This window comes from Mangifera indica, chromosome 17 (genome assembly GCF_011075055.1).
Source record: "Mangifera indica cultivar Alphonso chromosome 17, CATAS_Mindica_2.1, whole genome shotgun sequence".
Lineage (NCBI taxonomy): Eukaryota > Viridiplantae > Streptophyta > Magnoliopsida > Sapindales > Anacardiaceae > Mangifera > Mangifera indica.
In genome coordinates this window covers 1,976,186-2,000,888 of record NC_058153.1, presented here as the reverse complement: position 1 = coordinate 2,000,888, position 24,703 = coordinate 1,976,186, and the positions used below count along the sequence as shown (strand labels likewise).

The 24,703-nt window shown below is 34.0% G+C and overlaps 5 protein-coding genes across 5 annotated transcripts; 2 read left to right on the top strand and 3 right to left on the bottom strand.

Moving 5' to 3' along the window:
• Positions 1 to 2,513: 2,513 nt before the first annotated feature.
• Positions 2,514 to 4,790, top strand: LOC123200827 (protein IQ-DOMAIN 6). The gene is made up of 5 exons (XM_044616224.1): positions 2,514 to 2,993; positions 3,075 to 3,320; positions 3,486 to 3,713; positions 3,793 to 3,906; positions 3,973 to 4,790. Exons 1-5 carry the CDS (start codon positions 2,925 to 2,927, stop codon positions 4,645 to 4,647), a joined length of 1,332 nt encoding a protein of 443 aa, XP_044472159.1. The 5' UTR covers positions 2,514 to 2,924; the 3' UTR covers positions 4,648 to 4,790.
• A 53-nt stretch (positions 4,791 to 4,843) lies between these two features.
• On the bottom strand, positions 4,844 to 8,158 carry LOC123200826 (cytochrome P450 711A1). The gene is made up of 6 exons (XM_044616223.1): positions 8,020 to 8,158; positions 6,977 to 7,872; positions 6,457 to 6,609; positions 5,578 to 6,364; positions 5,337 to 5,432; positions 4,844 to 5,251 (listed from the first exon to the last, which is right to left on the bottom strand). Exons 2-6 carry the CDS (start codon positions 7,231 to 7,233, stop codon positions 4,922 to 4,924), a joined length of 1,623 nt encoding a protein of 540 aa, XP_044472158.1. The 5' UTR covers positions 7,234 to 7,872; positions 8,020 to 8,158; the 3' UTR covers positions 4,844 to 4,921.
• On the bottom strand, positions 7,952 to 9,552 carry LOC123200828 (heat shock factor protein HSF30-like). Its single transcript, XM_044616225.1, has 2 exons — positions 9,118 to 9,552; positions 7,952 to 9,033 (listed from the first exon to the last, which is right to left on the bottom strand). Exons 1-2 carry the CDS (start codon positions 9,436 to 9,438, stop codon positions 8,212 to 8,214), a joined length of 1,143 nt encoding a protein of 380 aa, XP_044472160.1. The 5' UTR covers positions 9,439 to 9,552; the 3' UTR covers positions 7,952 to 8,211.
• Positions 9,553 to 15,802: 6,250 nt separating this feature from the next.
• Positions 15,803 to 16,956, top strand: LOC123200319 (glutaredoxin-C6-like). Its single transcript, XM_044615466.1, has one exon. The coding sequence runs from the start codon at positions 16,002 to 16,004 to the stop codon at positions 16,449 to 16,451; it is 450 nt and encodes a 149-aa protein (XP_044471401.1). The 5' UTR covers positions 15,803 to 16,001; the 3' UTR covers positions 16,452 to 16,956.
• Positions 16,957 to 20,085: 3,129 nt separating this feature from the next.
• On the bottom strand, positions 20,086 to 23,159 carry LOC123200126 (probable ADP,ATP carrier protein At5g56450). The gene is made up of 2 exons (XM_044615260.1): positions 22,569 to 23,159; positions 20,086 to 21,020 (listed from the first exon to the last, which is right to left on the bottom strand). Exons 1-2 carry the CDS (start codon positions 22,899 to 22,901, stop codon positions 20,388 to 20,390), a joined length of 966 nt encoding a protein of 321 aa, XP_044471195.1. The 5' UTR covers positions 22,902 to 23,159; the 3' UTR covers positions 20,086 to 20,387.
• Between the last annotated feature and the right edge of the window lie 1,544 nt (positions 23,160 to 24,703).

Below are 24,703 nucleotides of genomic sequence, written 5' to 3'. Positions count from 1 at the left end.
AGTTTATATAGTCTTTAAAGCTAACTCGATTTGGTTCAATATACAAATTCAAATGAAATTCGAATTAGTAAAATCAACTCGTTTTCAAAACTAAGTTTAACTAAAATCAAAGAGTGTTTAACTGAGTTTGATTCGAATCTATAATTTGAGTTTAACTTAAATTTATTATTTAAATTTGTATCTCATTTATAAATTAACATCATTTTACTCATTACTGAATAAAACAATATCATTTTTTTAATACTTCACAACCTTGAACTACAAATTTAAGTTAAATTTGAGTTAAATTTGAATTATTTTCAATTTTAATTCAATAAATTTAAGCTAAACTTAAATTAAATTATTTTTATTTAAACTGGATTCAAACAAAAGAGTTTTCAAACTTGGCTTGACTCGCATACACCCCTAGTTTGACCATTCTACCGGCTAACTAAACTGATGAGTGATGTGGTGGATTTGATAGGTTGTTAGAAAGCACAAAAACAATAAATAAATCATGTTAGAACAGTGTGTTTGACTATTGACTCCAAACGTGAAGACCAGAGCAGTCTCCTTTTGGGCTAGTCCAAGTCAACCTAGTCCAGGCAGGCCCAAATCCAAATAAGGTCTGAGAATGCTTTGCAGTCTCACAGTCAGCCAGTATTTAAAAATCTGAGTGGAATAATTTGAAATCTACGATGCAACAGAATAATAAATAAACTGGCTGCTGTATGTATGTATGTATTGTACCTCCTTATCAACGCTTTCCAAGTGACTCCTTTAAATGCCTGCTTTCATCTTTTGTACTACGCCAAAGGATTATTTCCCACCTAAGGTATACTGCATTTTTTTCGTTTTCCCTATTTAATTTTAAAAATCTTAAATATTTACTTATGAACAGTTAAAAATAATGAAATTTTAACTCCTTAAAATTTTATCTTTTTTTTTCCTTTTAAATTTTAAAAATTAAAAATTTTTTCAACCTAAATTTAAAAAATTGACAATTTCCCCCTATAGTTTCGTTTCTAGATCTCCAAGTCCATTGCCAGTCACCTCTACCTCCGACGATCTCTTTTCATCTATTTGGAATTTTAATCGATGTCGCAAAAGCTGTAGAAAATAAAGTTCTTCATCTTCTCAAAAGAAGACGTCTAAGAAGATGATCGTCTTCCTAGACGAAGATGACAACTTTATCTTCGTCTTTCATGGTCACTTTGATCTCGATTGGGCATTCAAATAGGAGGAGAGAGACCGATAGAGAGAGAAGAAACTTTGAGAGGGAGAGGTCACCAGTAATGACACTAGAGTTGGCGTCGGAGATCTAGAAACGAAACTCTAAGAAGATACTGTTATTTTTTAAAATTTAGGTTGAAAAAAACTTTTAGTTTTTAAAGTTTGGAAGAGAAGGAGATTATATTTTAATTTATTTTTAATATTATAGATAAAATAATGATTTTATCTTTATTATCATTAAAATTAATTATTTATAAGTAGGTATTTGAGATTTTTAAAATTAAAAGAGAGGAATTTGAGAATGAAGGTTACCTTGGGTGGGCAATAGTCCTTTGGCCTTTGTACTACTCAAAGCTCATCCGTTTCCTTGAACTGCATGCTCATACTTGAGAGAAGACAGAATCCAATGAGCTTATTCTTTTTACTAAGTACAAAAGTAATCGCATTGCATTTAAGCTTTCACCACAACTAAGAATATTTATTTCTTGACATAATTGACGCATAACCACTTCAACAATTGTATTTGAACCATTACCTCATTGCCTGGACCCGGAAGAATGACATTTCGTAGTCTTCCAAATCTGAATAATTTGAACATTTCATTCAATGTCACCGTCTTTCACGGAAAAAAAATCGATAAATAATTTTGAGAAAATTTGATAAATGTTCTTCATCTTTAATCAGAGAAGATTGATCGACGGTCATTAGAGATGAAACCTTAAAAATAAGAATAAAAGTGAATTATTTAAAATTTAATCATAAAAAATTATAAAATTTTAAATTAAAACAAGAAAATAATATAATTTTTTAAAGTTTTGAAATTTAATAATAAAATAATAATTTTATCTTTATCTTTAAAAAAATTATAATTAAAATTAATTCATATATAAATATTTAATTTTTTAAAATAATACAAATATATTTTAAAAAATAGATTAAATCTTGAGGGAAAAATAGCCCTAAGACCGTAAATATATTACCTCAAAACTCCTAAAAAGAATTCAATTTTTTTGTACTTTTCCTTTACAATTTCACAAAATTTGAATCAAACCAACAAAAACCTTTGCTCTGTCGGATCATGTAGATACCGGGACCCGCATTAGACGTTCCGATCCAAGTGGTGACAGAAAATATTAAAAAAGTCATACGTATAAAATTACGGAAAACACCTGACTAGAGATCTTCAGCGATGTGAGTTGGCAGATTCCTTGTCGGCATTTTGTTACTTTTCATGGCAACTGACCAAACGGGTCGTGCCTTTTCGCAAAGTTAGTGGGCCAGCTTTGGTAAAAGAGCAGCAGTTGCAGCGACAGATTATCAGAGTCGTTCCAGGGAATCGAGCGGGACAAGAGGACTCTATTTCTGTTCCTTGTTTATGTTTGAATTTCAAATATCCAACGGTTCAATCTCTCTCTCTCCCTCTGCTTTCGCCATTTGTTTTTTTCTTGATAATCATGCTTGGTTTTGACATTTGGGTATTACTTATTTTGTCTTTTAACTCGGTCTTTTCTAGATGTTAGTCTCTTTTTCTTCCTTTTTTCGGTTTCGATCTTTCATTTTTAACAATTTCTGTTCTTTCAATCAACTTCTTCTTCTTTAACCGCTTTGGAGTTCTGTTACTTCACTGTGTGTCTCTTTGATTTCTCTTTTGTGTTGTTTTTCATCGTTCGGGAGAAAAAAAACACTTTTACTTGCTTGTTCATCCGAAGCAAATGGGTGCTTCAGGAGGAAGATGGATTAAAGCTCTTATAGGACTCAAGAAGCCCGAAAAAGACGACAATGTAGGCTACATCCTTGAGAAGTCTTTTGCTTTTTCCATGCATTTTGATTGTATGTTTACTAAATAATCTTTTTGCGTATAGGAAAAGGTAGGTAATAAGAGCAAGAAATGGAAGCTGTGGAGGAGCTCTTCAGGGGATTTGGGGTCTTCATGGAAGGGTTTCAAAGGGAATCACAGAACAGCATCAGAGTGCTCAGATTCTTCACCAAGAACTAATGCTTTCACGGCTGCGATGGCCGCCGTGGTTCGAGCTCCTCCAAAGGATTTCAGGGTTGTCCGGCAAGAATGGGCTGCCATCCGGATCCAAACTGCTTTTCGTGGCTTCCTGGTAACTGCATTCCCCAATCCTTCTTTTTTTTTTTAAGGTGTTGAGGATAAGAGATATGCTACTAATTCCAAGTTGCATTTTACCTATTTTAGAGACCTTAGGTTTAGATAGATCCTTTGGACGAAGAGAAGTTCATATTTGTATATGGATGACTAATAAATGCAGGCCAGACGGGCATTGAGAGCTTTGAAGGGAGTGGTGAGGCTTCAAGCTCTGGTTCGAGGTCGACAAGTGAGGAAGCAGGCCGCTGTGACACTGCGGTGCATGCAGGCTCTTGTTCGAGTTCAGGCTAGAGTTAGAGCTCGCCGTGTAAGAATGTCAGTAGAGGGCCAAGCTGTGCAGGATATGCTTAAAAAAATACACACCAAAGATGATATATTGAAGGAAGCTGAGGTACCATAAACTTTTCCTCAGTCATTAACGTAGCCACAAATTTAGAAAGTTCTCAACTTTTGGGTTTGTAAATTTTCAGAAAGGATGGTGTGATAGTAAGGGGACACTGCAAAATATCAAGGCAAAGCTTCAAATGAGACAGGAAGGTGCTTTCAAGAGAGAAAGAGCAATAGCATATTCTCTTGCTCAAAAGGTAGATAAACATAATTTCTGAGTTTTATCATTAACCATAAAAACGGTTCTAATTCTTGTTTTTCAGCAATGGAGTTCAAACCCCAATTCAAACAGTCGAACAAATGGCTCCATTTCATCCAACAAGAATCAAGAATTTGACAAGAAAAGCTGGGGATGGACTTGGCTGGAACGTTGGATGGCTGCTCGGCCATGGGAGAGTCGATTGATGGAACAATCACATGCTGGCTGTTCAGAAACTACTCCACCCTCAAAGAGTTGTGCTGATTTTTTTCCAGGTTCCCGCTGTAAATCTTCAGAACCCTGCTCTGCAAAGATAAGAAAGAACAATGTCACCACTAGGATTTCTGCTAAACCGCCCCATATTGGGCAAGCTACACGTTCTTCTTCTAGCCCAAGTTCTGAGTTTCGATATGATGAGAGTTCAGCTTCATCATCAATATGCACTTCTACGACTCCAGTGTCTGGACACACCTTTTTGCCCTCTGATAGAACAGAGGAGAGTGGTAATTGCCGGCCAAACTATATGAACCTTACTGAGTCAACAAAGGCAAAGCAGAGAATCAATCATGTATCTCACAGAATTCAAAGGCAATCCATGGATGAGTTTCAGTTCCTGAAGAAATCAGCCGCTTCATCTAATGGGGATTTGAGAAGCAGTGCAGGTTCTGATCCTTCAATCAATATGTCTAAGCCTTTATACCTGCCCTCCAGATTGGATAAGAGCTCAATAAAAGTATGAAACAAAGCAAACAGGGAGAGTTCTTGTGTGATTAGAGCCGTAGTTTATTATTCTTGAAGAAGTTCAACAGCTTGTTGTGCAATCTCAGTTCAGAATTTCTTTGTAAAATATTTTGTTTATGGAGTGGGAACTCGTTATTTCTATCCTTTTCTACTTCTTTTGTTCTGCATGAAATTAAAGTGTTTCAACCAAGTTCTTGGAACGAAAATCATTTCAATAGTTTATTGATATATAAAGATCTCCATCAAGGAAAGCGAATAGCATACAATAATGTTCATGTTCTCGTTATGACTCTAAGCTTTACACCACGCTTGAAGTTGAGGACAATGCCATATTCAAGTTCTACAGGTGTTTCCATGTTGGGGGAATGCCGAAATACATATTTCCTATATAAATGTATCAATGAGAGCTTTATTTCTTGCAAGGAAAATTTCTGGCCAATGCATGCTCGGGGGCCAATTCCAAAGGGAATTAGAGCATAGGGATGCCTTTGTTTCTCTTCTTCACAGTTTGGATCAAACCTCTCTGGCTTGAACTTGTCTGGCTCTGGAAAGTTCTTCGGGTCTTTTGCTAGAACTCCGAGGGCTAACCAGACCCACGTACCCTGCAAATCCAAGAAACAAATCTAGCATGGTCAACATAGGCATTCACTGTGGAGCCGCTTTACATTTTAGTATTACTGATAATACCTTGGGGAGATGGTAACCTGCTATCTCAACTTCTTTTGCTGTTTCTCTTGCGACTAAAGGCGATACCAAATAAAACCTCATGGCTTCTTTTATCACCTAATCAGATCATTGAAATTTTTAATGAGATCTCCATTATTTAGAATACCATACACTATTAATAGAAATGGCTTTATTCTATTTCATCGCAGATCATATATAAGTGAACCAAAAATATTAACAGCTGTAAAATTAAACTACTTGCCTGATCAAGATAGGGAAATTTTTGTTGAAGATCAAGAGCGGTTGGCATCTGATCTCTTGGACCAAACCCATCAATCTCTGCAAGCAGCTTCTTCTCAACTTCTGGATGTGCAGAAACTAGATAGACAATTGAAGACAAAGTAAAAGCTGTTGTTGCTGACCCGGCTAGTAGATGCTCATAAGTTACTGCACTGATGTAATCTGGAGAAAAAATCTTCTTTGAAACAGTCTCTGATTCTCTTGCCTTCAATATGAGTGACAGCAAGTCCTTTGAATCTTGGTTGCTCTTTTTCATTCTTTTTGCCACAATTTCATCAAGCCGGCCACTCAAATTCTTATTAGTTCTGTCAACTTTCCAGTCCATAGTACCAGGTATTCTCTTCAGGATCTGCCTAAATGGCTCTTGAAGTATAGGAACAAGTAGACCTATTACGATGGAGAAAGAGCCTGACAAATCCATCTTAAGTTGAGTCGTAGAGTAGATGTGCTGATTGATAAATTCTGAAACTTCCTTTGCATTGTCTTGGCTGTCAATACTGTTAGTAATCGAACCACTGACAGATTGCGGTTTTGAGAGGCCAAAGTTGACACCAAAAGCAGCTTGTCCTATAACATCTGTGGCCAGTTGGAGCGAAAGATTAGAGAAAGTAATGTCTTCCTCTTTAAAGGAGTCGAGATTTTGAGTTGCAGATTCAATGTATGACTGCATGGTGGGCACTAGACTCGCCAGGTGAGATGGCTGATACACTGACAATATTGTATTTCGCATGGTCGACCATATTGCATCCCTGCAAAATACTCAAATTGCATGAAGCTTTTAGATCATTGCATACAAGTGCCTCCAATGCAGCAAGTAACATTACTATTAGAGAACAAGCACCTGGTGAAGAAAAGACCCTTCTGATGAAGAGGTGAAGCTGCAATGGGAGAAGGAATGCTTCTGTTGGGAATGTCTTTGAATTTTTTTATTCCAACTTCTCTACAGAGCTCTGGGTCAGCTATTATTATCAGAGGCTGTCTACCCATATGAAACCTGCTTCAGCAAAATTGTAAACCCCATTAGAGGTACAACTTTTTTAGGGTTTTGAAAGATCATTTCAGAATACTGATACGTTTGCATTCTTCCCACAATCTCTCAAAATACAGACCTTCATATCTCTAATTCTAATTAATAAGCTTTATCTCATATTAATAATCTTCCGAAGTTCCAGAAATTGAATAGTGATTTTCTGGAAAATTATTATCAAGAAGAAACATTACCCTCTTACGACTCATCTGAAAATCAGCGGCAAATACTAAAAGACAAAATTTCATGAGCGGAGGAGGGTTTTCTACGTGAAAAACAAGAAAATAGACCTCTAAAACAGTGATTATATGAAGAAGAAGAAGTTGAAACTGACCTGAAAATAGGGCCATATCTTTTGGCAAGAATTGAAAACACATCAGGGCCATACTTAGCCATCAAGGGAATGTGTCCTACCAATGGAAATGATGGGGGGCCGGGAACCTTCCTGACTCCCCAGTAAGGCCCATACAGGTAGCACACAACTCCAGCTAGGATCGCCAGCAGTGTGAAGATTGTTGAACCAGAAGGATTACTCGTCAAAAACCAGTCCCTGGTAATCAAGCTTTGACGAAAGTCATCCGCTACAGCCATGTTTTATGAGTCTGAGTTTCTGAGAAGTGGGTGTCTCAGCGAGCATATGTTATGAGCATTTGGTTTGTGTCGTTTTATGAATGATTACTTTTATGAAATAGATACCCAATTGTGAATAAAAACATGTAATTACGGTGGTGGTGATGTTGCCTTCTCCAATCATGTCGTTTCATGCTTTAAGACTTCTCAGGTCATTACGTCACCATTAACAGGCCAGAAATTGTTATTTACTGCTTTTAGTAGATGCTCATATCAAGATTTCGCGACAGCTTTTCAGAAATGGACCTTTGACTTGGTACCAGATCAAAGAAACTTCAAAATTGTCTGATAGTGTTGAGGCATCTTTCACTAATTCCAATTACTGGGTTTGTCTTCTTAGATGAGAATATCCTTCTTCTTCAGGATAATTTTGTAGTTACTTAAGCTTCCCTTTTAAGATTGTGAGAGCATATATGTTTAGCTCCTCACCCTTGAAACCAGAGCACGTATAACATAACAGAAATGGAAGAATTGGTATCAATGAATTAATACAGACGGTAAGCCAACCTTAGAGACATTACAATTGAAACAGATTCCCAAATTTTCGTTCTGACAAAAAAATAATATTATATGTAAGCCAAGCTACGTCCATGAGTCTCCCTGCAAAATGCAACAACAGAAATACAGAATATCAAATTGGTGCGAAGGATTTCAAAGGCGCAATATTTGAGAACATGTATTAGTAAAACTCAAAAACTATTTGGATTATTGTTCAAGGGTACAGAAAAACAGGATCATATGTTGTACTCTTTGCAATTTTCATCACTTCCTTCTGTATGAGAAACCATGTATACTTATCAGTCATAAACGCTGCCACAGACAAAAACAACCAAACAAGATTCATTAAACATAAGATATGGAGAAACAGGAATGGGGTCGGAGAGGCCAACTCAGCCTAGAAAAACACCACAACCAATCCTCTAAAGGCAATGTCTTTGATCATGGTTTTGACCTGAGATCACCCATCTGATCCACAATGTCTTGCAAGTCCTCAACCAAATCCTCTACTTGAACATCAGTTTCTGATTGATCACCCACGACAATTTCTTCTGGATTACTGGAATATAAATCATCCATAAACAAATACTCCCAAGTAGTCTCATGCACAGCAGCCAAATTGCCACTGCTTGCGGGCATTGAACTAGGAATAGAATTATTTACATCACTGCTGGATTCGATGTCCAAGGAAGAAGAGAAAAGTGTTTCTATAGCAGTCTCCAAGGTTCCCAATTCATCCTGAACCTGGATTTCATATTCCAAAACTTGACCACTTTCCACTCCTGTAGGTGTCATGGTGATTGTTTCTGCTTGCAAGTTCTCCAAGCTTCGACTGGCAGTTAGCCTCCGCTTTCTCCCAATTTCAACATCTCTCAATTCTCGTCTACGTGCATTTCTCTGTGCAAATTGCTTGACAAATGTTGGATTGTTGAGTACTTTGGCAAGGAATGTCCTCATTTGTTGTTGTTTCCTTTCAGTAGCTTCTAACCTAGCCTCCATTGTCATAATTTGGTCTCTTGATTGCTGTTGCTGTTGCCGTAGCTTCACAATTTCCGCCATTAACAAATTTCTGTCTCTATTAAGTCTTTCAAGCTCACCATCCAATCCGTAATGTCCCAATTCAACACAAGCCTCTCTTCCTTCCTGTTGCATATTCTGTGAGACATTTCTTCTTCTTTTAATTGTCCTCAATAGATGCTTCTGGCCTCCCAAAAATGCTTCATTGGCGAATTCCCATCTATCCGGGTCAATCTTTCTAAAACCCTGAATCACACCGCAACATCAAACTGATTAGAGAAATACCTAAAAACAAAAAAAAAAACAGTTTTTTTCTGTTGGAAAACTTACATATGTATTAAGTTGGCGAATGAAGCTAGAAAAATTATTGTGCTTGAAGTACTTGGAAAGTAGAGCGGTGGAAAACTGGTGAGAATCCCAAACAATGAAGCTGTTGCGAGCTCTACTCCACGAAACAATGGAATCAGTTGATGGGTCCTCCACCATTTCGAAGGTTTTCGTCAGAAATGCAGGCGGGCCTGGATCGATTAACCCCTCCATCGGCTGTGGTGAAAAACTTGAAGATGATGAAGAAGAAGATGCAGCAGCTGATGTAGTAGTTATATACTTCACCGTTTCCTTCTCCTCTTCTTTCACTGTCACTCCCTCCATTGCTAGCTTAACTGACTTGTGTGAAACGACGACGAATTTGTTGCTAAAATTTGGCGGGTTCAGTTAAAATTCTGTTGAAGTGGGGAAAGAGACTGTAGGAGTATAAAAGGGAGGAGCAGAAATTTCTAGAAAGGCAAAAGTCTATTTGACTTCTCAGTAACGTGTCGGTTCCTCTACAATTTGGAAGAAGCTTCTGCATTGTGTCAGACAATCCAGCTTCAAAGATCTCGAAGGTTCTAGATGCTTCGAGGGATATTTGCAGAGAATGCTTTTGAAACTAGAATTGACCGCGATGGAAATAGATGGTTGGAGTTGCTAAATTTTATCTGGATTTGGCAACTAAGTGTATCTCTAAGGAATTTGTGAATATTTGCTAAGGATGATATGGGCCGGGCTTTGCTAAAACGGAGCAATTGAAAAAATGTGAGGCCCAAAATATTTTTATCTTAATGGGTCTTAGGCCGAATAAGCTTTAGGTCCTATATTTGGGACCATCCTAGTGATGTTTTCGCTAAAAGAGCCTTTTGTGGAAGGTGGCAAGACTAGGGTTATACGCATTGGAGATTATTCGAGATCCCCTGCCTATCGAGCACTTGCTATTGTTCTCTTTGTGACGAACCATTTATCAAGATTATAGTCCTAGATCTTACTTTAGATGCAACATATAGGATATATTTTTGGGTGCGAGTTAATGGCTACATATTGAAATAGTCATCACTATTTTGTGAATTATGACGTGAGTATCTCGATAATCTCATTTGTCACGCATTGAAAGTTATTTACATATTCTCAATTGACACTTATATGACATGAATAATCATCTGTACGCTAATAATTAATGTTATTTAGACGGGTTACGATTTACACATTAGTGATCAATCATTATGACATAACTTTAGCTTCGCATATCACATATTCACATTATTAAGATGTGATTTATTTATCTAATGTAGGTTAATTTTTACACATCAATAGTTGTTTATAAGTACAGTGTGTTATGAGAAAGATTTTTTTATTTTTTATTTCAAGTTTAATAATATATCAGTTGATAACATAATTTGATTGTATGATAATCGAATCATTGATATATTCATGTGTTTTATTCTCTTTTTGTCATATGGGTGGTTAATATGTTGTGTTAAATGATAGATCTCATAACTATTATATCAGATAAATTAAAAGTTTAATTTTTTTTTATGAGAAAACATATCCAAACAAGATAATTATTTTTAGAATCAAACTAATCATGTTGAATATAATAAATCTCGATCTAGTGATTGATCTTATAACTATTGAATTAGGTAAATTAATTATTTTATTTTAATATATTATTAAAAAAAATTATATTTATATTTTTTTATACATAAAATTCTATTTAAATGATCTTTCTAGGCTTAAATCTCAAACCTAGTTACTTGGTACTTTCTCTGTTTTCACTCGAACCAACCGATTCAGGCCTAAATGCACGAACGTTTCTCTCCATTTATTATATGGAAATGGAAGACATCAAAAGCAGGCACCCGTCGATGTCATTTCATTTCTTCCACCGAGCCCTAACTATTAGTCTCATTTTGGATGGTTTTAAATCCTGCCCGACACAATATGTGATTGTTTCATCATATCTTCCTACCCCACGCACACTTTACACATCACCCCACAACCACGTGTACGGTCAACAAGCGATATGATTATGACGACCGGACGTGGGGTTAGGAAAGAAGATCCGATTATTAGCCGACAAAGATCCAGATCATGACATCACTGGGCCACCCATGTGTCAGCTACCTTCAATAAGTCAACGAGGTTACCTTAAATTTAAAAATTTGGAAAGCCAGAGGCGCCGGCAGATTCAAGGTGGTGGTGGTGGAGGGTCTGTTGACTGAAATATCTGAAATCTTTTCGATTACGGGTATGGGTTTCTGACAGAAGCTGTACATTTGTATTTCTAATCGTCACTTCTGGAGGGTACGGCCATGTGGTGGCTCACATGGGGGCATCCTTTGACAAATCGTGTGAGCTGATAATACAGTAAATTATCACGCCGTACTCCGAGATGGAAAAAGTAGAGAGGCTTATTTTTTTCTTCCTCTCGTCTCCTCTCCAAGAATGCAGAAGCAGTCTCCCTCCTTTCACAATCCAAGCAAGATATAAAGAAGCAAAGTGTATTGTGAAAAAAAGAATTATTGAAGCTCAGATCGTATTTGAATTGCATTCTTTATCAACAAGAACAGATTCTAATTTAGGTATATGATTAATAATTTTATGATTTATTAAATATGATTTCGAATTTCAATTACGCTAATGAGAAGAAAAGAAAGATTAGTTCGATCTTATCCTAAGTTAGGCGACAACTTTTAAACTTCAGTAATTCTCTTGAAGATTTCTTCTCCAAACGAAAGTCCTTATTATATCTTTACATAATTTATGTACTTACTTTATTGGATGTGGAATATTGTCTCGAAGAATAATAACCATAATTATAGATATAAACTTTTGACTATTTGACTTAATTGTCTTAAAAACTATTATATATCCAATTTTTCTTTAATATTTATTTTATATTACTATAATCAGTATTATTTTATTATTAAATTTTTAATAATATTATAATTTATCATACGTAAGATTTTAAATAATTAAGATTAATATACTATAAGATTTAGGACAATAACTTACAACTGTGTCTGTGCCGGACATAAAGTGGTCCTGCCGCTTACGTTATGCCTTAAAAATTTCTGAAAATCCTGGGAGTCAACTTTAGCGATCCCTACATTTACGTCATAAATACGTCCAAATTCTTGATTTTTGTCAAATTTAGCGGCACTCATGTTCATCTATTTAATAAATTCAAATGGACCCATTGACCTATTTGACAGAATTGGTGCCAAACAGAAACTTTAAAGTGAGGCACAAAATAATTGAAGTTTATATATATTTATTTATAGTTACCATGGGAAAACATACCGTGTGTGCATTAAGTAACTAAGCTTTCATCTATTTAAAAAGATAATTTAAATAATAATAAAAAAGGAGATTTTATATGTAAAAAAAAAAAAAAAATTTAAATATTAAATTCTTAACTTATTTAATTTAATAATAATAAAATTGATCACTTAATTTAAAATTTATTTTATTTAAGGTCCTCCTTTTTTGGCTACTCTTATGCACAATAAATACATATGCATGGGAAATATAGTGAATCAGGAATATTCAATTAATTCTTTGTCCTTTTGGCAATCCGTATACACAATAAAGTAAGACATAGTATGAGCGTAGCAATTTCTAGCCCAGAGGTGATGATCTCTCGTATTGCATTTAATATATATATATGTGTGTGTGTGTGTGTGTGTGTGTGTGTGTATGTATGTATGCATATATATATGTATGTATGTATGTATGTATGTATTAAAGGAGGGATTTTTATTTAAGTCAAATAATTGATTGTCAAAACTAAGTGATATCTCAAATCTTATAACCAACTCTATAACAATTCAATATAAAACACTATGTTATATATATAGAGGTAATGAGTAGGCCTGTATATGATTTCAGTTGATTTGGTTTAATTTAACTTGGTTCAACTTCGTTTGATTTAAATTCAAACCAAACTCAATTAGAAGATTTGGTTTGTTTTTTAAATTGAGTTGAACTTAAGTTAATAGGCGTTCGATTCAAATCAATAATTCAAATTTGTGATTTGATTTTGTTCAAATTTATAGCTTGAATAAAATTTTTTGAATATTATTTGAATAAAACGATGTTGTTTTGTTAATAAACTACAAACTCGAGCCACAAATCTGAATGATACATTCAAGTCTAAAAACCAAGCTGTGAATTTAAACTATAGAGTCAAGGTACAAAATCATGTCAAACTGGAACTGAACCATTTTTTATCTGAATCAAACTTAAATTGGGCTCGATAAACTCGAATCGAATTCAAACCAGACTATGTTTTATTTGAACCAAACTTAAGTAAAAAAGTGTTTTGATTTGATCTGATCTGAATCCACCCCTAGTAATGAGGAATACTTATTTTGGGTTGGGCTATCAATTACACCAAACAAGTGATTCAAGTCTAATGATTAACTCTACAATTATATTATTAGATAAGTCAAAAGCTTGATATTAATATTTCATCAATGGATTTTAAATTTGCATTATTTAATTACCATATTTTTACCTCTATCAATCAAGTTAGCTCTTATGAATTTGAAAGGAGGAATCTGTTAGGCTCTGCATTGAATTGAGGGGCTCTTCATAAATTTTCTGTGGACAAGTTGGGAGAGTGCTGTAAAAGCACTGACAATGGCCATAAAGAATTTGTTCCGTAAAATGGTGTGATGTTAAGCACGACGACAACATACCATTTGATGTACATGGAGAATTGACCTTGTGCATGGTGACCACCGGTACCACTTTCACAACCCATTTGCATACTTATGGAAGTCTCTCCACGCTTCCTTCCATTACACACCCTCATCATCAATCTCTTCCTTTTGAAACTTCACGGCCTAATCAATTTTAAGCTTTTGAATTTGAAAAATAAAAAATAATATATAATCTTCAAAAAATAGTTTTAGTAAAAAAAATGTTTAGATATGAGACTTGACAATATCATATCTATTTGATTCTTGATTTATCTGATATTATTTAAAATTTTATTTATTTAATACGATAAACACAAATAATTGAGATAAAATTACAAAAGAGGGCTTGAAACTTTATAAAATTAAAGTGGGACCGTCAGAGTAGTGATGCAAATGAAATCTCAACTTATCTTAGCACATCGGATGGCATACACTAATTCTACCACCTTCAACGGTGCAGGTGCAACTTTAAAGCCGCCCCAAACCCCAAATTCATAATGTGGTAGGGACCACCACTCCCTTCTCGATCATAATCACGAACCATACTGACAACCCACGTGGTCTTCTTTTATTGGTTATCCAACTCAGACCCAAAAGTTTCTTGGAGTTCACTTATTATAACCAACAATCTCCCCACCTGAAGGAAAGTTAAAAGAACCGCCACGTGTCCAACAGGGGACGTCATGGTGACGAGACAAGTGTATTTTCATTCCGATGATTATGTCAATGAAGTGGGTCCACATACCGTCCACGTCAGATTATTGCCCTGTTTTTAACATCTTGCGTACGTCAGAGTTTGATCTTACAGGTCCACGTCGAAGTCAATGTGACGTCATGTCATTTGCTGGCTATTAAACAACCCCCACCCATGTGACTATTGCACGACCACGCAACTTCTCCGGGGAAATATTCAGTGTTTCGGAACCACACTTGTATAAAACGACAAAATTTATATCGTTGTGCATCTTTACTAAACTTTCCAATCGTTGACTCTCAATGGTAATGAAACGATAAATTTTTATTATTTAATCCATAAAAATTAAATTTTTATTTATCATATATTTTTTAGTGAATTTATTTTATTTAAAATAATTATTTTATATTTTTATTAAAATTATAAAACTGTTATTAAATATTAAATTACTAATTTATTATTAATAATTTAAAATTTTATCAATCAAACTTTCAATGATAATGAAACCACAAAGTTTTATTATTTAAACTATAAAAAATTAAATTCATATTTGCCGTTTAATCTATTTATTTTTATAAAAATAATTGTTTTTATAGTTTTATTGAAATTATAAATGGTCATTAAATATCAAATTATCAATATATCACTTATAGTTTAAAATTTTATCATTAATATTTATAAAAATATCAAAACTCTATCACGAGTTCTTTAGAAATATAAATGTCATTTTTAATTTATTAATAGGTATATTAAAATTTAAAAAAAAAAATCCTATTTTTTAAAGTTTTCAAACCCCCTAAAAAAATTTCTTAACACCTTATTATTTTTTTACAAAAATTACAATTTATTCTCCAACTTTTTAGAAAGGAACATAAAAGAAAATTATGGAGAAAAGAAAAATAGAAAAAGAATGAAAAGAGAAAATAGAAAGACAAGAGAAAATAAAAATTTATGTAAAATAATTTTTTTTGTTCTTTCACTAAAGAGAATTCATTGATAAAAATGGATAATAGAAAATTTGACTTTTTAAAACTTGAAGGTAAAAGTAGTTAATGCAAACCTTGGGTGGGATATTGTTATTTGGCCAATAACTTTTAACAAACTTTTGTTTGTTTCGAAGCTCTCTGCATGCACCTTATCATTTTTACTTTCACTCCTCCGCCTTGAAACCATCAAGCATGGCTGTAAATAGGTCAAAGATGATTGGTAAAGTAAAAAAGAAAAAGTAAAAACAAAAGAAAGAAAGAATATTCTGTCATGTCAAAGCACGTAAAAATCACGAGCAATGAACAGCGAGTGTGCTTCCAGAATTCCCCCAAAGCTTATGATCCCAAAGAAGCCAATTTCATATGTTACACAGTTGTCTGTGATGTAAGCAACCACGCCACCACCACCAGGCCCTTCTATTCCTTTCTTCCTTAAAACTCCCCCACAACACAATTCTTCTCTCCACTTCGCTTCCCCATCACTCCGTTGACACCACGTCGCCGTTCTCGCCAGCGATGCAAGGCCTCCGACGTTACCAAAACGACATCGTTCAACTTGACCTAAATCCAACTTCGTCTTCTCCTTCCTCTTCCTCCACCATGACCGGCGCTCCCACTAACTTGTCAATCGATGGAGAAGAATCCACTGAGACCAAAATTCAACGCCTTATTTCTGAACACCCGGTGATCATCTTCAGTCGATCTTCCTGCTGCATGTGCCACGTCATGAGGAAACTACTCGCTACCATCGGAGTTCACCCCACCGTCATCGAACTCGAAGACCATGAGATCTCCGCTTTGCCTCCGACGGCCTCGAATGACAGCCATGACTCTCCTCGTAACCCTGCACCGCCTGCCGTTTTCATTGGCGGCACCTACGTCGGTGGCCTTGACTCTCTCTTTGCTCTCCATCTCAGCGGCCACCTCGTGCCTAAGCTCGTTGAAGTTGGCGCACTCTGGGTATGATAAATATTCCTGATTTACATATATTATAAATCTTAAATTCAGGTTGTTAATCTATAAAATTAAGTGGTTCTCATAAAACTAGGAAAACAAGAAAAAAAAGTCTTTAATGGTGATCTTTGTTTCTGAGGTTAAGCTCCTCTAGGGTTGATCTGTGGTACTGTAATCAATGAAGTGGGGCCCTATAAGTGGGACCTATGTGCAATTATTAAGCAATCAGAGCCGTTGAAGTTGTTCTAGTTAAAGAATGGTTAATAATGGGATCTGGGTTTAGGGAGTAAATTGAGATGATGATGATGATGATGACGAGGAGGAGGCACAGTGGGAGTTTCAGATGCAAGTTCAGGTTCTGACAAAAATTCTTCCAATTAGTGAACTTGAAGTGAATCTTCATTGTGTTTGTTTCCTTTTTTTTTTTTTTTTTTTCAAATATTGTTCTTCCTTGGAATTAATTGTATTTTTGTGTGAAAGTTTTTATATCTTCAGACATAATATTTCAACTTCTCCATTCACGAGGATTTATATATTCATGCATGCACACAAAGGCTTAAGAAAGGAGAAGCTAACCTTATAGAAGAGAAACAAAAATCATGTTCTCATCACACCTTCCACTTTCATTACTCTGGTTATCTCTTTTGATGATGATAAAATATATTTGGGTAATATTATATATATCAATTTTTAAATACATAAATAAGTATATATTTAACATGTTATCACTTGATTAAGTATTATTTTATCTTTAATTCAAAATTATCTAATTTTTTATTGACATATATTAAGTGTGTTTTATTTATGTATCAAAAATAGATATACGTAATTTTATAAAATATATTTTATGTTGGTGGGAGAGTAAAAACAAAAAAATAATATTATATATATTTTTAATACATAATTTAGATAAATAAATAATATATTATTATGTTGTTAAATTTTATTTTATTTTTAATTAAAAATTATATAATATTATAATAATTTTATATTCAAATTGTATATTAAAAGTTATTTGTTTATATTTTTATTTGGATGAGGTAATTAATAACGAATAAGACAAATGGCGAGAGTCTTATTAAATTGTTATATAAGGACACCCACAACCAAGTAGAACAAATTGGAGTGTGTGTTTAGAAAATCGATGTAATTAAAAAAAGTGTGTACTTAGTATCACTCAAGGATAAAACGGATCTGGTAGTAAATCTGTAGTTGTTTGTAGGAGCAAATTTCGAAAATTTAATTAAATATTTTATATTTAATTATATAATAAAATATCATCTAAATATTTAATTAGATATTAAAAATTAAAAAACCTGTATCTCCTACCACTTGCAAGTTTCAAATAAAAGCCCCTTTCACCACCAAATCACACCTGTTATTATAATTTAAGTTAAATGGTGTAATCCCATGTTGGGAAAACAAGGTATGAATATTGGGATTAAATTAATTTAAGTTAATAATTAGGGTAAAAATGGAGTTAGGCAAGTAAACGAAAGGGGACCCAATTCCTTTCCTTTGGGTTTGGAAAAGAAGATGACAATTACAACCTCAACAACAACAGCCACATTCAAGAAGACCTTTAATCTTTTATTTAAAACAAAATAACAAATGGCAGGCATGCATGCAAGCAGTGGTTTTGATTTATGTCATGAACCCAACCCCACCCACCCAGCCACCCACCCAGAATCTTTACAGCCTAACGTAAGAAGAATCTAACTGTGATTCTCTTTCTTCTTCTCTAATTTTTTAAATGGAAAATGGGGAATTCCCACTACGGGTTGGCTTTCAGGTTTGAACTTTATTTCCAAAACTAATTATCAGTCTAAAGTTGTAAAAGCATCTTCAGCCACTTTTGTGACTTCAGTCATGCTTTGGCTTTTCTTTCCCACTTTGCTTGTCCTTTGTTGTATATGTAATGCAGTTGCTAGTGCTGACGCACATATACCTAATTTCTATTTCATGTTTCTAATCTCCTCCTTCCAGTTAAAGCCTTCCTCAGAACCCATTAAGAAGTGATACCATTAGAACACCAATTCCCCATTGGAGTTAAGCTTAACTCACTTATAAAACAAAATATAATACCTACTTGCCTAACCTTTTTACAAGAATATTCCATTAGTGAGGCATATCATTGGGGAGAAAGATTGAGTTCACCACTTCATTATAAGTTTTAAATAGGCCAAAAGACTTATCCCCACCCAAGGTATAGTGAATTCTCAAATTCCCACCCACCAACTTTCAAAAACCCAAACACCTATCCATGGTTTGGAAAACTAACACCTACCCTCCAAAATTAAAATAAAATTAAGAGTAAAATCGTTATTTAACAATAATATTTAATATTTATATCATTTTACCCCTTTAATTTGAAAAACTAACAATTTCACCCAAAATTAAGTTTTGAAAAGTGACATTTTACCCCCTACCTAGGGTTTCCAATTTCGCCAACGATGGCTAATCTCTCTCCCTTCAGTGTTTAATATTGGATCGATGACGTTTAGATTCGATAAAATCCAGACGAAGAGTTAACTCTTCGTCTAGACGACGATGACTGTCTAGATAAGGAGATCAGTCTCTTTTGGACTGTCGTCGTCGTTCAAACGAAGCCGACTTTGTCTAAATGATAAAAATCCAAACGAAGAGTTTCGACTCTTCACCTGGATTTCGTCGAATCCAAACGTCATCGGTCTACTATTAAACACCAAAGGGAGTGACGACACCGAGAGGGAGAGAGATCGACCATCATTGACTGAAAATCCGGTGAAATTGGAAACCCTAAGTAGGGGGGAAATGTCACTTTTCAAAACTTAATTTTGGCAAAATTGTTAGTTTTTTAAATTAAGGGGGTAGAATGATACAAATGTTAAATGATGATTTTGCCCTTGATCTTATTTTAATTTTGGAGGGTAGATGTTAGTTTTCCAAACCATGGGTGAGTGTTTGAGTTTTTGAAAGTTGGTGGATGGGAATTTGGGAATTTACTATACCTTGGGTGGGAATAAGTCTTTTGGCCTTTTAAAATATTCTATTAAGTACTCAGATGATGTGTTATCAGGTGATTAAGTGATTTTAAATTAAGAATAAAATAATATTCAATCATATAATATCACATTATCTGAATATCCAATTAGATTCTCAAAAATAGGTGTAGGTAATATTTCACAAATATTTATTATAATTTCAAGTCATATTATTGTTGATATAGAAGATTTTGTCAACCCTTTCCAAAGGAAGCAGACCCACGAAGAGTACAATTGTACAAAGTGATGCAAACAATATCTTCATCAAATTCACTAAATATGTTAAGATTTATGCTATCATGCAGTTGTACTAATTATTAAATAAGCAAATCTGATTATAAATTATACCTTTTTAGTATTTAAACACATCTTTATTGTGCACATTAGAACCATTTAATTATAACTATCATCAGGGCAAACAGCTTCTCAGCAAAAGTTGAGAATGCATAATGATTTTAATTTGTTTCAAATGAGGATAACAAACAAAATTTGAGGTTACCTTTTCAAACTGTAGCTACCACCATCTCCAGCAGAGACTAGTTTCCTGTTTCAATCACTGGAAGGTTTCTGCATACCCTGACATATAAAACTTGATAAGCAACACTTAAATTATGCCAACAAAATAAGAACATAAAATTTTATAACATATGGAGTGTTCTCCAGCCTCCCTCAGGATCAACTTAAGCAAAATTACACCAATATTCCACTCATTTTATTTGTTGTTAACAAAATAATTGTGGTGTCAATTGCCAGAGCCTCTAAAATTAACGTGGCAAATGAATGTCATCTAGTGTGTTGTTTAACTGTATCAAATTCAAACTCATTTGCGCTTTACAATGTTTTTCTCCTCTAATTTTTGAAACCTCCTTCTATCTAATTCTTCTGCTGATTATATGGAGAAAAAAATGACAAGAATTAGCTCCTGTTACAATCCGCCCCAATTCATGAACTTCTTGATCTCATCATACAAGACCAAAATAGCAGCAGCACCAGTACTCCGAAACATGTTAGAAACTGCCCCACGATAGAATGAAGTCACTCCCTCTTTCCTATAAATTGTCCTCCAGCAGTCCAGTGTGCTACGGTACATTGGTTGTTTCAAACCTGACTGCATCATCATCCGCCTGCGAACTGTATCCAACGGATATGACAACAACCCAGAAGATGTTGTGACTGCCTGGGCCACTACCCAACGCTTCCATAATGCCAATTCAGGTTTAGATTCTTTGGACAAAATCTCCTTCATTGTATCAAAACCCCCAAAGTATAGGCCCCGGTGAACTACCATCCCTTGTAAAGAGGCAGGTAGCCCTCTATAAAGCCCTGGAATACCATCTTTCTTGATTATGGTTGTCAGGAAATGGTATAAGCCTTGGAATTGTCGAGCCTCAGTTCTGCCAATGTCAGCAGCAAGGCGGGTGTGTGCAATATCAAGTGGGTAGATTAAGATCAATGTTGTGCAACCAGCTGCAGCCCCAGCAATGAAGTTGGCAGGTGGACCAGGCACAAAATTACCATCATGAGAGTTGCCATTCCTTATAATGTTTCTGTAAAGATCCTGCATATGGAACATATAATTAAGACCATGCAGTAGTCAAACTTTCATTTGTATCAACTTTACCAATATATATGGCTCAGTCTTTCATTACTTCATTCAAGAATTGATTTTGGCTCTGTTACTCCTATATTTCTAGTTGTGACTTAGATTTTTATCTATTTCCTACTGCCTATTCTTGAGCTCTTTAACACAAGTCTTGACAACCAACTGTAATAGATAATATAAGCTATATTCCTTTTACAAGATACAGATCACCTCAAATTAAAAATTACCTTCACAATTCTTCAAAATAGGAATCTGATCACTACAAATAGAGAAAAAATTTCTTTCTTGCAATAATAATTATACTAGTTTAACTCTAATTCTATAAATTTCTTATTTAACTAAAAAAGGTCCACATTATGAAACTTTTAAAACCACAGCCGAAGCAGACAATACACATCTCTCTACTAGAACCTAAATACAAATGTTCCTAGACAAAGACAAGCATAATAAGCTACTGAGTACACATTGATATCTACTTTTGACTTCTTGTCTCCTGGATTCATCTAAATCATTCTAGTCAATAACCAACAATAACTGTGAGAAGAGTAACTCTTCTTACAATCCCATTGGCCCCAGGCCATCCTACTTTCTCACTAGCAAAACTGATAGGTCACCACAGGACAACCTTCCATTTTCTAGATAATGATTTGTCAAATTCTGTTCACTAACATTCAGACTGTCAGCAAATGCAACTTCTCAAAGTTTTAATTTGACTCCTTGCAACCAAAATATCAAAAATGTTCTGTTCTATATGCCATCTTACTCAAGAAACAACAGATAACAATTCATACAAGCATATATACTAATATCTGTTTCTTGCTACTATTATTCTACATTAGTGCCAACAAACTGAATGAAGGATTACAAGCCAGCATTCTTGAGAGTTAAGAGAAGTTAAAAAAAAAAGAATTAAACTAAGCACCCAGTAATGACAAAGAAACTTTTAATGTCAAGTCCGCTAAGAAATATTTAAAGGTTTGGCTAAATTTAACTGATTTTCAAGTATAAAATGATACAGTCAATATAAGAAAATCAAATAACTGATTGTAGTCCACGCCACGGCAAACCTTGAACAATCTATTTCTATTTCTCAACAACTGAACCAACAAACAAGCCCATCAAATCCCATATTTCACATGAACATACTGAAAGTTCAACTATTTCATGAAATAGTGATTCATTGGATTCATGAATAACATATCTATAATCTTGAATAACCGACGAGTGCCCGCATGATAAACATAAAATACTGAACCTCTAAATATTATGTTATGAAAACAAATCTATAAAACCGGCCTGCCCACTAAATTACAGGAACATTTTATCAATCACCTTATGTTAAAAACGTAAACAACCCGCCCCCCACCGCACAACCCCCCCCCCCCCCCCCCCCCCCCCCAAAGGATATTCGATAAACAACATCATACTAAAAAGAACCACACAAACCAATAAAATTCGCAAGATAATAATAAAATGCAGTTTAATATAATCTTGATTGGATACCTTAAGAGAGAAATTAAGCGCAACAGAAGGGTAATAACGAAGCACACTACTGCCATTGCCTCTCCAAAGCGACAAAACGCCTTCTTCTCGGACTGTGTGGACAAGACAATCAAGCATACCCTTAAATTTTCTCCGTCCACTCCCAATAATGGCCAGGTTGCTGTCTTGGGTCTGCAACAACAGTTTCGTTCTCTCGATCGGGGCCACAATCGTGTGCACTACACCACCCATCACCGCCCCCGCCAACAGATCACGGTGAAAGTTGGCCAACCATTTGTTCGGCGAAGATGATTTTAACCCAAGCGTTTCTGGGTCCTCGCCATCTTGGCCCATTTATTGAAAACTCTTCTTTTGTATATTCCTGTATGGCAAGTGAAGAACTAAAGACAAGATTATAAACGGCTTTTAGCTAATCTTTATGATTAAGGTGGTTAATTTTGTTCGAGGTTCAGAAATTAAATAACTAATTCTTCGACTTCAATAAAATTTTGTAAATTTCTTTCTTTCTTTCTCCTTGATGAAATTTCAGAAATTCTGCTGTTGAATGTTCATCAATACTTGCGTGCTTGTTTATACTTCTTCTTTTCCTTGGCAATAAAATAGTCCGCTAAACTTTAGATTGATATATACGAAATGATTGCCACGTGGGATTCTGACCTCTACCTGTCCTCAAGGGGTACTTTGAATAACTGAGTCTGAGATTTACGTCCTCTTCAAGTTTCATATTCCCCGTCTTCAAGGGGTACATCCAACAAATAAGTGTGGAAATTTTAAAGGGTATTGAAAGCAATTTGGATTTCAAACTCATGGGTTGATATTATTAGTCCAAAGTCAAAGAAACAATCAAGTTCTAATAGTATTTTATTACATTTTTATTTGTTTAGTATGATTAATTCGATCTTAAAAAATAATCAAATTCAAATAAAATTTTTCGTTATAAAAAAAGTTTCATATTATTGTATGATTCATAATAGTCAAATTGTATATTATATCGTGTACCAAAAACCTAATTTATACATTATGTATTGAGATCATATCGTATAGTATAACTTTTAAGAAATAAAATATTAATAAAAAATATAATTGACAAATCATCATTTAAGAAAATATTACCAGTATTTTTGAAAATTTAAAATTTTTCACATACACCTTTATTATATAATCATTTTATCTAAAAAATGTATCAATAATATACATCGTATCATATGATACGTTTACTATATCATATTAATTACGATATATCTCATGATATGAATTATTTTCTATTTGTATCATATCGTTTCATATAGTACATAACATGTATCGTAAGATATTAATAATTATTGTATGATTTGTATCAAATGATACCTTCTTTTATGCATATTATATGGCATGTTTAGTTTGACATGTGGTTGGATTCGAACCGAATTTATTCAAACTCGAGCTCTAGCTTAACTTGAATGAGTCTAAGACGAGCTAATCTCAAGCGAGCTCATATATTACTGTATTGATAATATGTTCATAAGATATGAAATATAAATTATTAAATATGAAAAATAATTAAGAAAAAAGAAGTGTTAGACTTAATGTCTCATATTTACTAAGTAATATTAACGTATACATTTCCTATAATATTTTGAAGGAAAAAAAAAAAAGAAAAAGGTTAGCAAGATATAATTTACCCTAAATCATTGGATTACATCTTTGTTGATTTGATTTGACCTAAATCATTTGGTCGCACTTTAATTAATAAGATTCAAATCGAATTACATTTAATATAGTATAATCTAGACAAGATCACATTAAATTGTGTGCAATTTTGAAAATGATGCATAGCCTTGCGCATTTATTAGTATGGTTCAAGGCAAATCGATTATATTTTTATTTATTTTTAATTTATATCAAAATTTATTTTATGTTAGTGTTAGAATGTAAAACTTTCAAGGTATATCTGATAAAATTAAATAAAAATAGATAGATATAAATAATTATTATGTTTAATTAAAAGTAATAAAAAATATTAATACATTATTTTACTTAAATATCTATGGGTATAATTATTATAAAATATATTTAATGTAATTTGTTATGTTAATTGAAAATAAAAGTATTTTTATCCAAAAAAATCAATAAGTAAAATATAATAGTAACAAAAT